The sequence below is a fragment of the Trichechus manatus genome, unplaced genomic scaffold (genome assembly GCF_000243295.1).
Source record: "Trichechus manatus latirostris isolate Lorelei unplaced genomic scaffold, TriManLat1.0 scaffold00154, whole genome shotgun sequence".
Lineage (NCBI taxonomy): Eukaryota > Metazoa > Chordata > Mammalia > Sirenia > Trichechidae > Trichechus > Trichechus manatus.
In genome coordinates this window covers 834,470-847,705 of record NW_004444090.1, presented here as the reverse complement: position 1 = coordinate 847,705, position 13,236 = coordinate 834,470, and the positions used below count along the sequence as shown (strand labels likewise).

The window sequence follows — 13,236 nt, the reverse complement described above, 5'->3', positions numbered from 1 at the left end:
TTAAGAAAATTACTTGCCAAAAAATTCCTTATAAAATCATCAACCTTCATGAGTTTTCATGAAGCTTTATATGAAATTGACATTCAGAGTTAAGAAAATGTTTAACCGGGTATTAAAAGATGCATAGCTTTGCAACACTGTGTAAGACCATGAAGAGCTCCATATTTCAAACTGTGCATATTTTGACAATTAGCCAAGGTGATGAAGCTGTAAAATATTTCATTGATATATACCTGTTTGGGTACACTTATTTTTTCTGACTGGGGATTTTCTTTGGAATGAGTCTCTTCATCTTTAGTAGTCAAGGGTGCATTTGTATCCTCCTCATCTTCAAAATCATCACTGTAATTTTCTGATGAAAATAGGTTTAAAAAATACAAGGATCACACTGTCAAAAAAGTCAAATTCCAGAAAAGGACTGTTGATTTCCAAAGAAGAAAAGTCTGCATAAAAATAATTTCAAGAAATATTAACATAATGATACCTTTAAAGAACATAATTTTTTGGGAAAAATTTAATGAGAATTCAATTCACAAGATTATCTTAAGCTTTTTTGATGTTTTATACTTGTAAATAATTCTGAGACTTTTACATTTTAAATATTCCCACTTCCCAGTCCCAAAAAAATGCGACCGTTGGAAAAAAAAACCAAACCCGTTGCCATTGAGTCAATTCAGTAGCACACCTTTAATAATTTCTTAGTAGCTCGGATTATAATTTAGGTAATCCCACTCTATTTGTTCAAAGCTATTTTAAAGACTATATTATTTTCCTTTTAATTATTTTTCTCTTACTAATGTCTTTATTACCTAAATTAGAAACTATATATTTCTATAAATATTAAAAATTTTAAAACCAATGAAATTACCTGCTAGTTCTTCCTGGATAGATTCATTCTCACGTTCATCTTCAGTTAACTCTATATTGGCTTGATTACTAGAAAAACATTTAATTGAGCACTACATATTAATATATTCTCATGTAATCCTCTGAATATATTTTTTGAAAATCTCTATAATCGTATCTTTCATCTCAAATACTCTTGTTCTATCAAAAGTTAAATATTTGGGTATTGTAGGAAAAACATTTCAAAAATAAAGGCTCTTCGAAGCTTAAGACTAATCGTAGCTGTCAAGGTAATGCAAAGAAAAAATGCCAGATTTCTTAATTTTATACAAAAATATATACAATTTTATACATAAATAAATACATTTACATGTACACGTCACCTCATGATCCAGATATTTCAATACAAAAGATTAGGAAGAGACCATAAGCTCTGAGAACCAGTAAAGTCCACATGGAGGCCAGAAACAATACCAGGCTCAGTATTTACACGCTATTCAACAATTTAATTCTGAAATGGAAGCTGTATAGGCGTCTTAAACTAAGAATCTCAACAAGGGGACAATGGAGCTTGAGTAAGTTTTAATTATACTGGATATATTAGTTCTTATACTACTTTCTCTCAAACCAAGGAATTGGCAGAAAAGACAGCAGTTCAAAGGGGCAATAAAAATTGTGGCCAATAAACCTGTGCATGCTTAGTCTGTGTTGTCACTGTTGGGAGAGCGGATCCACTACGGGCCCTGAGTATCCTTGCACGTTCTTGCTCAGTATGCCGAGAACGCAAGGCCCTGACTGCCCTTTCCTGGGCCATTTCTCAAGATTGTGAATTTAGTGAGCAACCTTAAAGAATGAGGTAATGTTTTTGCCCAAAGAGCAGGCTTGCTTCCACTTATATAAAAGCAGTACATTGCCCATGCTCAGTGTTCCTCTCCTGTAACATAACCCACTGCATGTACAGACATCCACCAGGGGCCCTTTGTGTCACCCTTGTGGGACCTGGGAGGCATGGGGTGCCAACCCAAATGAACATGATACTCTGGTACTACTTTTGTTGTCAGAAATAAAGTCCTTTGTCTTTGACCAAGAAATCTTGCATCTATTGTTAGCATCTGTAAAACTGGCAGGCTAACTTGTTAGCTTATAAGTAGGGTAAAAATCTTAGATCCTGCTAGGTTCACAACAGTCATGGGACTGCTTTATCCACTGTCTGTGAGAAACTAATCATCTTCAGGAGATTAAAAAATCAAAACCAAACCCATTGCTGTCGAGTCGATTCCGACTCATAGCAATCCTACAGGACAGAGTAGAACTGCCCCATAGAGTTTCTGAGGAGCAGCTGGTGGATCCGAACTGCCAACGTTTTGGTTAGCAGTCGAGCTCTTAACCACTGCGCCACCAGGGCTCCTTGAGGAGACTAGGCATTCTAATAACCAGAGGTTATGATTCTCCTGATCTTTAACTTAATTATACTTTTGCGTTCTTAAAATCCTAAATAAAATTGTATTTTGATTTCCATTTACAATAAAAAAAATTAAGTGGGTAACTGAAAATGAGGAAATTAAAGGTCTCAGGTTCCATTTCACAAAAGTCTTGAGAAATGTCAAAGGTCTACTGTACTTAGAGAGGACCAGTTCAGTCAACTGGTAGTTTCCAGAAAAAAATGAGGTTTCCTGATAATCATTCTCAAAGGTAACACCCAGACCAAACATGTTTTCGCTCCCTGGTTCCCCTTTCCCTTCCTGTTCACTTTTTCTGCATTTATAACAGCTATCTGGGCTCTCTTTACTTAATCTGTGGAAAATTACTTAATAAATAAATCCCTTTCTTATTAAGGCCTTACTGACAATGTGCTATTAGTCTCAATAGTATCTCAGGCATGAAATTCCAGATATCTGAAGGCAGACTGAATTATCAAATACAAATCAATCTACCCCACTGTCATGGATTGAATTGTGTCCCCCAAAAATATGTGTCAATTTGGCTAGGACATGATTCCTAGTGTTGTGTGATTGTCCACCATTTTGTCATCCAATGTGATTTTCCTGTATGTTGTAAATCCTACCTCTAAGACATTAATAAGACAGGATTAGAGGCAGTTAGTTAATGAGTCAGGATTCAATCTACAAGATTAGATTGTGTTTTAAGTGAATCTCGTTTGAGATATAAAAGAGAGAAGCGAGCTGAGAGACGGGGGACCTCATACCACCAAGCAGCAAGAACTGGAAGAATAGCATATCCTTTGGACCCAGGGTCCCTGTGCTGGGAAGCTCCTTGACCGAGAAGACTGATGCCAAGGACCTTCCCCCAGAGCCAACAGAGAGAGAAAGCCTTCCCCTGGAGCTGGCGGCCTGAATTTGGACTTCTAGCTTACTAGACTGTGAAAGAATAAATTTCTCTCTGTTAAAGCCATCCACTTGTGGTATTTCTGTTATAGCAGCACTAGCTAAGACACTCATTCACACATAAGAAAAACCCTGATAATAATAGAGAATTAAAAATAATTCTTTTAGCAGAGTTAAAAATAAGATTTAATTTTTCCTTTTATAATGTTTACCCATTTAAGTCCGTGCATATACCAGCCTTCAAAAAATATAGAAAAACACAAAAATCATTTAAGTTTAATAATTAGTTTATATTTTATTTACATACCTAAGTAAAGCTTTAAAATGAGTGGAGTCATTAGAATCCAATTCTTTATTTAATCTTGAATAGTCAATGGAAGATGTTAAACCTTTCTCAAGTCTGGCAAAAAATTGGTTTTTCTCTTCTTGTTCTTCTAATGTGTCCAATCCCAATCCGAGAATACTATGATTAAACTCAGAAACTACTAGCTCTAAGTGGAAAGCACAAATATATTTTATTACCATGTGGAATTTTGATAAAATTCATTTTTGTGATACATATATTGACATTACATAGTAAATAAAACATCTTTTAGAAATGGATAATATCCTCTCACTACCAAAAATAGACTTATATTCATAATCAGTAAGGTTATAAGGCCTCTCTAAAGGTCTAATTTTAAACCTCTGAGAAAGATGTTAAATCTGTCTCCGTGCTTTAGCAAAGGAGGCTTCAGATAGTTATGAGTGAATTTTAAAAAATCTTGAATATAACCATAGTGATTAATAACCTATCAACCAATATCACTCACATTTCTTACCATTTGTTTCTAAGCTGTCAATACTTAAGATTGAAGTTCCGCTGCTCTTAAGAAATTGTATCTTTTCAGCAGACTCCTCTTCTGTTTCCATAATAGGCTGAGAAGTCTTCCTTGTTTTCAAATAGCTTACATTTGTTCCAAGCAGTCCTAGGAATGGGATTTAATAGTTGGATATTTATGTTCAAAAAAACTGTTTTAACTACTCTGCTAACACAGTAATACTGTTATGGTAATATTATATAGAGTACCTACAAAATAAATCTGCTCTAGTAAATAAAAATCAACCATATCTAAAATCTACAAAAGAAAAATTTTAATTCCATTTGAGTACAGTGTATCTTATTAAATAAAATATTTAAAAAATTAGCATAATGAACAAGGCTTTTTTTATTAGTTTGAAGCACAGGTACTTAACAGTATACTATACCACTTTAAAGACTATCTTCTGCCTTATTCCCCTTGTTTTTACTTTACTTAGAGCATTTTTGTTGCCTGACTCTTAACACTACTGGAAATACATTGTGGATAGTATGAACCAGCAGAGCAAAGCACGAAGAAAGTAGGTACAATTTAGGATAATAAAGGAGGATATAAAAGATCTTTTACTAGTGCCAATACCATTTCAAGAAAATAGAAAGGAAAAATTAAATGGTCTTTCATAGACATTGGTTCCAAACCACTGGGAACACTGGCTGACTGGAAGTGTGGTCCTCACACCAGGATGTGTGGGTACTGTGCGGGGAGGGGAGGCCACCACAATCACAGCATTTTGGAAGGTGCAATTTTCTCTAAGGCTAATATATAAGACACATGTTAAAAATGTTTCACAGCTGGCTAGATATTAGATGATCTTAAGGAATTATTATCAATCTTTCTTGGATAATAGTATTATGGTTCTATTTTAAGAAGAGAGCCCTTATCTTAAGAGATATACTTTGCAATACTGAAGTGGAATGCTGTTGGAGATTTGCTTCAGTACAATCCAGTGGTACGGAAGAGGGAGATGGAAGGGGATATAGACGAAACGTGACTGGCCATGAATTAATAATTCCAATAGGTAGGCAATGGGCATGTATTGATTTGATAAAATCTGCCCTATGTGATGACATTAATACCTTGCTAGAATATTCTATTAAGTCATATTTAGATGGTAATATACAAGTATATTATTCATCACCTTAATTTGAGTAAATATAAATTATCTCAATGTAAAATAACCTAACTGTGCAGAAACAGGATCTCAATTACATAATAAATATAATAAAGTAAAGTAATATGAAAATCAATTCAAATCTCAAAAATCCACACTATGAGTATTTTTTTCTTTGTATTTTTAAAGTGCAGTAACAAAATTCAGAATTAAAGGTCGTGACTGACCCCTTGTGGTCAAATAATTTGAAACTAAAAAAGCCGCAATATTTACCACCATCTTCAAAATCATCTTCAGTTATCCACCATGGCACTGTATCTTTCTTCTTTTCTTCTTTTTTAGTCTGTCTAGGTGTTTTGTTTGAATTTTCAAAAGAATCATCTGAAAGCTGAATCAGATACAAGTTGATGAATTCTAAAATACATTTAAAATTAGAGAATCCCAGATTCATATGTTTCTGTTAATACTGAATTCAGTTTACCACATACATAAACAATATTCTCATATTCTATAATGTATTAAATTAGCATTTCTAAATATATGTGACAAATACAACTTAAAAATCAAACATATACCTCTGAACACCTACTTCGTATCTAACTAGAATTAAATAACTACCCAGGGAAAACAACAATAACAAAAGAAGTAAAATTCGATCAAGCCAGAAAAATTGAGGAAAGGAAATATAGAAGGCAACAATCCTAACTTCCAGACATTTTCTAGGGTCTGAGGATAAACGACAGTTGATCAAAATTACCTAGGACCACTCTAGAAGAATATGGAATTCCAAGACCAGGAGGAGTTGAGTTTCAGGAGATAGAGAGGATGACAGTGTTTACCAATGGAATCATCACTTTGTCACAAATTTACAAATTCAATAAAACTTTAAGAAACTCAAAAGTTCTTGTGTGTGTGTGTGTGTGTGTGTGTACAGCAGACTTAATGCATACTTACATACAGCTTCAGCATTCCTTAAACCAATCCTTTGTCAGGGCCCTGGTGGTGCAGTGGTTAAGTGCTCGGCTGCTAATTGAAAGGTCAGTGGTTCGAACCCACCAGCTACTCTGAGGAAGAAAGATGTGGAAGTCTGCTTCCATAAAGATTTACAGTCTGGGAAACTCTCTGCGGCAATTCTACTTTGTCCTATAGGGTCACTATGAGTTGGAATCGACTCGACTCAACGGCAATGGGTTTTCTACTCTTCAGGTCCAAATTTTACTACAATTCTTAAGTTTCCTACCTTACTGTCAATCTATGCCCCTCACTGTCAGCCAGTAATCTGACCTCCCTCTTCACAAAGACCTTCAGTTAAACACCAACTTCCTTCCCCTTATTCCACCACTAAATTTACCTGTTAGGGCATTTCTTTCATTCCTCTCTCAGAAGGGATAATTCTTTCCTCCACTCTAGGTAGAATCTTCAGAAGGGTCACTTCTCACCTCTCTAGATTCTTACTTCCTTGGTTACCCCATTTCATTTCTGTATCTTCACAAACCTGCTCATCACTGCATCCCCCGGTGCCTAGCACAGCACCTGGGGCAATTGTGGAATGAAAAAATGAACACTGAAGCCTACTCTACTATTAAAAAAAACAAAGAAGGAAAAGTTCCTTATTTTATCTGCTTTTTAATCTATCACTTTTCCTTTATATACCAACTTTCTGAGTTCACTGCTCAGCCCCTTAGATTTTGGTTCCCATCCCAAACAGCTCTCCTCCACAGAGCAACCCATTGCTGTCAAGTCGATTCCGACTCATAACGACCCTATAGGACAGAGCAGAACTGCCCTATAGGGTTTCCAAGGCTGTAAATCTTCATGGAAACAGATCGCCACATCTTTCTCCTGTGGAGCAGCTGGTGGGTTCAAACCACCAACCTTTCCGTTAGCAGTGGAGCACTTAACCACTGCCACCACCAGGGCTCCTTCCACCTACCGAGGCTTTAAATGTCACAAATAAAGGACCACTGTCAGTTAGCCTCCCCTCCCTGACATCATGGAATTTGATAGTGGTGACTAACTCTTGCTTCTTAAAACTTTCTACCTGTGACTTTAGCACCATCACTTCCTCACACCCATCTATTTTAATAGCTGTTGACTCTTTTGTCCATTTAATGAGGTGTCCCTAAAACCAAAAAAAGAAAAACCACCACATCTGTTGCTATCGAGTCGATTCCGACTCACAGCGACCCTACAGGACAGGGTAGAACTGCCCCATTGAGTTTCCAAGGAGCAGCTGGTGGATTTGAACTACTGACCTTTTGGTTAGTAGCCGAGCTCTTAACCACTGCGACACCAGGGCCCTGAGGCGTCCCTAAGACTATGCTCTTGGTCCTTTAGCATCATCATTCTACACAATTTTTCTGAGGAAACAAGTAACATTTACTAGGTACTTGTCCTATGTCAGGGTCTGTACTCAGGTTATATTGCTCAATCCGTCCAACAATCCTGAGGGATTCATTCATGGGAAAAGTCAGAGAGGTTAAGCAATTTGTCCAGGTTTCCGGTGTTAGTAACTATTAGTGCTGGGATTCAAACTCAGGTCTGACTCTAAAACCTGTCCACTTTCCACTTTACTATGTAGTCCCCCAACTAGGACACTGTTACCTGGGTGATCTTTTTAACTTCCCAGATGACCACACACATACACATTTCCAATTGCCAACCAGGTAACTCCACCTAATAATCTATAAGGATGTCAATTTTAAAATGTTCAAAAAGAACTCAATGTCTTTTCGGAAGCTGAATTTCTGAACTTAGCGAATGGTATCACCTTTCACAGTATATCTTGAAACGTTTCGTTTCTCTCTTCTCCCCAAATCCCACTGTTTACCATATCCTGATAATCTGCCTTAGACTGAGTCTATTCTTCCTAGTCTCCATGGACACATCAGAGTGTGGAAGAAGGAACAGAGGTTTTTGGCGCCAGACTGATCTGGGTTCAAATTTCAACTTCAACAAATGCTAGTTCTGTTGCTCAGGAGAAGTTACCCCTCTAGGCTTCAGTTTATTCATCTGTAAAATATGCATAGTACCATTGACCTTGCAGGGTGCTAGCAAAGATAAGAAAACGAAATGGACAGTACCTACCCTACTGTTTAATACACAATAAGTGCTCTCACTTTAGACAGTCTTTCACATGACTTTCCCAGTTAGCATCATTAAAAACAAAATAAAATTTTAAAAGCTGGTTCACAGATAATAATGGCGTTGGTGAGGATGTGGAGAAATTGAAACTCTAATGCTGTATTGGTAAGAATGTAAAATGGAGCAGCTGCTTTGGAAAACAGTCTGGCAGTTCTCAAAAGGTCAAACAGAGTTACCATAAAAAAACCAAAAAACCAAACCCACTGTGATGCAGAAATTCCACTCCTAGGTATACACACAAAAGAAATGAAAATATATGTACACGCAAAAACTTATAAACAAACACTCATAGCAGCATTATTCACGATAGTTAAAAAGTGGAAAGAACCCAAATGTCCATCAACTGATGGACAGATAAACAAAATGTGGTATATTCATACAATGGGATATTATTCTGCCATAAAAGGAATGAAGAACTGATACATACTATACAACATAGATGAATCCTGAAAACATTATGCTAAGTGAAAGAATCCGTCACAAAAGACCACATAGTGTATGATTCCATTTCTATGAAATGTTCAGAATGGGCAAATCTTTAAAAACATAAAGTAGAACAATGGTTGCCAACCAGAATGCTCCTTAGAAGCAAGGATGGTGAGATTATGTCTCACATACTTTGGACATGTTATCAGTCCCTGGAGAAGATACCATGCTTGGTAAAGTAGAGGGTCAGCGAAAAAGAGGAACACCCTCAAGGAGATGCACTGACACAGTGGCTGCAACAACGGACTCAAGCATGACAACGATTGTGGGGATGGTGCAGGACTGGGTAGTGTCTGTTCTTTTGTACATAGGGTTGTTATGAGTCGGAACCGACTTGACAGTACTTAACAACAACAGGGCTGGGGAGGTTGTATGGGAGAAAATGAAGGGCAATTGCTAACGGGTATAGGGTTTCTTTTTGGTGTGATGAAAATGTTCTAAAATTGATTGTGGTGATGGTTGCATAACTCTGTTAATATACTGCAAACCATAGAATTAAATAATTTAAATGGGTAAATTCTATGATATATGAATATACCTCAATAAAGCTATATAAAAAAATCTGGTTATACCACTCTCCTTAAAAATATGTTTTGGTTCCTCCTTGGCTTTACAATCTGGACTCAATTTTAAGTTCCAAACTCACATCCACTAGCCCCGAGAGCCTATGTTTCACCTATAATCAACCATGCAGACAGGTTAGCCAATACAAAATTGTATACAGTAGTACAGCTGTCAATTTTCTTCATACCTGAACATTACTGTGGACAAGTCCACAGTGACCATCCCTCCAAAGGGACTTACTTATATTAATAATAGTATATATATATATGTATACCCACACATTATCATATAATTTGTTCGAACAATTATTATCAAAGCGACTAAAGAAGTTAGCATAAAATCACAGTTTTTCATTGTTAAAAATGAAACAGTGTTTTACTCAAATCTCTAATATAAGAACTTTTAAGAGTATGAATGTGAAAGCATCTGTGTGTGTGTGTATGTTTGTGTTTTGGAGGGATAGTAAATGAAGTGTAGAAGGAACAAAATCTTTCTAAAAGGCCTGTAGAGCTATTTAACTTTTACAATGAAGATATATTTTATAAATTTAATTTTCAAAACATGCCCACATTTCACATTTTAAAAATCAGTTATTCAAATGGAAAGTGAGACTCACAGCCTAAGCACCTAGGACATCCTAGCATTTGGTAGATGCTTTGTTTAATCCTTACAACAATCCTACAAAGCATGTGTTATTTTTCCTGTTAAACAGATAATAAAATTGAAGTTCTTTCCACTATACCAAACTCCCATCATGAGCAGGAACATCAGTGTAATAGCTTAAAATGTGTCTCTCCTTAGTACTGTGCAACGTTCCTCCATTTATGTAAATACACAGGATGTGGTATAACCCTCTCACTTTTCATTCAGCAAATATTTATTAGACATTTATTAGATACTGCAGATAATAGTGATGAACATGCAATCATCGCCCCATAGACCATATATTCTAGTAATGACAGGCAGAAAATAGACCCACACGAGAAAAATAATGGACAGTGTTAAGTTATTCAAAGAAATAAATATACAGTATACCAAAAAGTGGCTTGGTGGTTACTTTTTACTGGTTACCAGGAAAAACCTCTCTGAGGTGGTGACATTTAAGATGAGAACTTCACTAGCCAGGTGAAGAATAATGGAATAGCACTGTTGGCAGAAAGAACAGCTAATGCAAAGCCCCTCATGGGGAATGAGCTTGGCATGTCTAGGGGAGACAAAAGGCCACTCTAGCTTAAGTAAAGTGGATGAGGGGTGTCTTAGTCATCTAGTGCTGCTCTAACAGAAATACCACAAGTGGATGGCTTTAACAAAGAGAAATTTATTTCTTCAGAGTAAAGTAGGCTAAAAATCCAAATTCAGGGTGTCAGCTCCAGGGAAAGTCTTTCTCTCTCTGTCGGCCTTCTCATCAATGTTCTCCCAGACTAGGAGCTTCTCTGCGCAGGGACCCCAGGTCCAAAGGACACGCTCTGCTCCTGGCACTGCCTTCTTGGTGGTATGAGGTCCCCAATTCTCTGCTTGCTTCCCTTTCCTTTTATCTCTTGTAATGAAAAAGGTGGTGCAGGCCACACCCTAGGGAAACTCCCTTTACATTGGATCAGGGATGTGACCTGGGTAAGGATGGTATTACAGTCCCACCGTAATCGTCTTTAACATAAAATTACAATCACAAAATGGAGGCCAACCACACAATTTTGGGAATCATGGCCCAGCCAAACTGACACACACTTTTTTGGGGGGACATAATTCAAACCATGACAAGGGGGAAGAGCAGTATACAATCTAAGAAGTAGACATGAGCGAAATCATCCAGGGTAAGCCAGGGTAAGGAGTTTGAATTGTATTCCACATGTATGGCATGTCAAGAGTGTTTTATGCTGGGGAGTGACAGGGTCTGATTTATGTTAGAGATCATTCTGGCTGCAGTGTGGTAAAAGGAATGCTGAGACATCAGTTGGGAACTATTGCAGCAGCCCAGGTGAGATGATGGTGGCCTGAATTAGGATGGTGGTAGTGGAAAGGGAGAGAACTGGAGGGATGACTGGCTGTATTTCAAAGGTGGAGTCAACAGAGCTTGGTGATGAATTGATTTTATCTTAGAGGTGAAAGAGATAACTGAAGGACAAGTCTCTCATAAGACACATTTACAATACAGTTTTTAAAAATATAAACTTACCTCTTTCATAAACTGTTCGAACTCTTCATCTAGCTCTTCTTTGGAATAGTGAGCCATAATCAATAATTTCCACTTCTCAAAGTAAACATTCCTAAGTATTTAGAAAATTGGAAACTCTAGATGACAAAAGATATAAACTATTTTGAGGCAATCTATATCACATCATGAAAACAACTAGACTTTAGATATTTCCCTTATGACTTAGCAAATATCTACAATTATTGGCCAGTAAGCTGAATTAGAGATTTGTAATTCATTAAACAAATTTATTTAGAAAAGCAGCTTTCACATTGCCTTGTACTCAGAGTCCAGAATTATATTTTCATCTGTTAACATCCAGTTGTTAAAGTGTGGGCTCTACAGTACCTCCTAAATCTCTATGTATTCGTGTGTGTATAGGGGGTGGGGAGGATGAGGCTTAAGGGGGTGGTTACTTAATTTCCCTCAAACAAACCAGGTCCTCACAAGGAATCTTTCAAAAATCATAAAAATAGAAATCCAAAGGACCATTTCTTACTTGCAAAGCACAGAACCAATTTTGTGCTACCTTACTATTCAGCTATTTTACAATCTATAGTAATAGTTTTTGCAAAAGAGATTCTTTCCAAATAAGGGGATGTTTCCAAATATAGACATGGACTTTATTAAGAAGACTCAGAATCTACGTAAAATAAAGTTAATGGAGCATACAAATCAGCACGAATTGTTTCTTTTGGAGGGAGGGAAAGGCAACGAAAAATATCCAACTGAACATCTAAAGTAAAACCCTAACACTTGCAATGCAAAGCTCCCCTCCCACCTTAATGAACCCAACTTCAAATCTGCTCCAGCTTCTGGATTCTAACTCCTTGAGGGAGCTCAAACTCGAGCTTTCTTTTGCAGAGTTGGAGGATGTGAGGATCCAGACAATATCTTGCCCAACGTGCAGAATACCTCCTTCCCCTCACTAGTATTTCCGATCAGTTCAAGGTGCGTGCGGTAAGGTCTCAGCCGCCAAAGGTTGGTCAGAGGCGGATCCCACCGAAACGGTCCTCAGCCCGGCACGGTTCCGGCTCCAGGAAGCGCGGGTTCTGAAAGTGGCGGGAAGACAAAGAGTCATTTGCAGTGTAGCTCGGGAGGAGGAGGGGAATGACCCAGGAAACTAAAGCCCAGAGGACTGGGAACGAAGCAAGATCGAGGGGACGGTGATCCCAGCGGGAAGCAAGTGTCTATGCCTCACTTACCCTGGCCTCTGAATTCGACGCTTTTCAGGAAAGTCTAGAGGGGCCCAGTAGTTGCCAGGGTAACAGACTTCAGCCACTGGGCTCCGAAGTCACATGACCCGAGTTGGTCACGTGGCGCGTGGGCAAAGCGGCAGCTGTTAACTTGCCAATAGGTCAGTCACTCTGTGAGCAACAATTATAACAACCACGGCTCAGCAGGGCAACCTGGTAGATAGGAACTGTCGCTGCTGCACCAGTACGTTCTCTCTGACTTTCTCTGCACTTCTTGGAACAGTGGATGGCAGCAAACAGGCTACTGACGAGCCCGGACAGAGGTATGATGGGTGTTGTAGGCCTAGCCGGTGGCTTTCTGGGAAATGTAGTTTAGTCCCCCGTTGTCGTTTTTGCCTGCTGCCCAGAAGGTTAGGACTCACAGCGAACCTATAGGACGAAGTAAAACTGCCCCATGGGGTTTTCTAGGCTGTTATCTTTACAGGAGAAGGTC

The 13,236-nt window shown here is 37.9% G+C and overlaps 1 protein-coding gene across 2 annotated transcripts in view; it reads right to left on the bottom strand.

Moving 5' to 3' along the window:
• Positions 1-12,829, bottom strand: part of CEP162 (centrosomal protein 162) — a 65,464-nt gene extending 52,635 nt beyond the window's left edge. Inside the window, exons 1-8 of one of the 2 annotated variants that reach the window (XM_023740365.1) lie at positions 12,753-12,829; positions 12,463-12,599; positions 11,530-11,645; positions 5,436-5,550; positions 4,013-4,159; positions 3,499-3,682; positions 869-936; positions 234-352 (exon numbers count right to left, since the gene is read on the bottom strand). In XM_023740365.1, the coding sequence (XP_023596133.1) occupies positions 234-352; positions 869-936; positions 3,499-3,682; positions 4,013-4,159; positions 5,436-5,550; positions 11,530-11,586 (690 nt within the window). In that variant the 5' untranslated portion in view covers positions 11,587-11,645; positions 12,463-12,599; positions 12,753-12,829. Of the gene's footprint in view, positions 1-233; positions 353-868; positions 937-3,498; positions 3,683-4,012; positions 4,160-5,435; positions 5,551-11,529; positions 11,646-12,328; positions 12,437-12,462; positions 12,600-12,752 lie in introns of those variants that run through there. The other variant, XM_004386067.2, reaches the window with a different exon arrangement.
• Between the last annotated feature and the right edge of the window lie 407 nt (positions 12,830-13,236).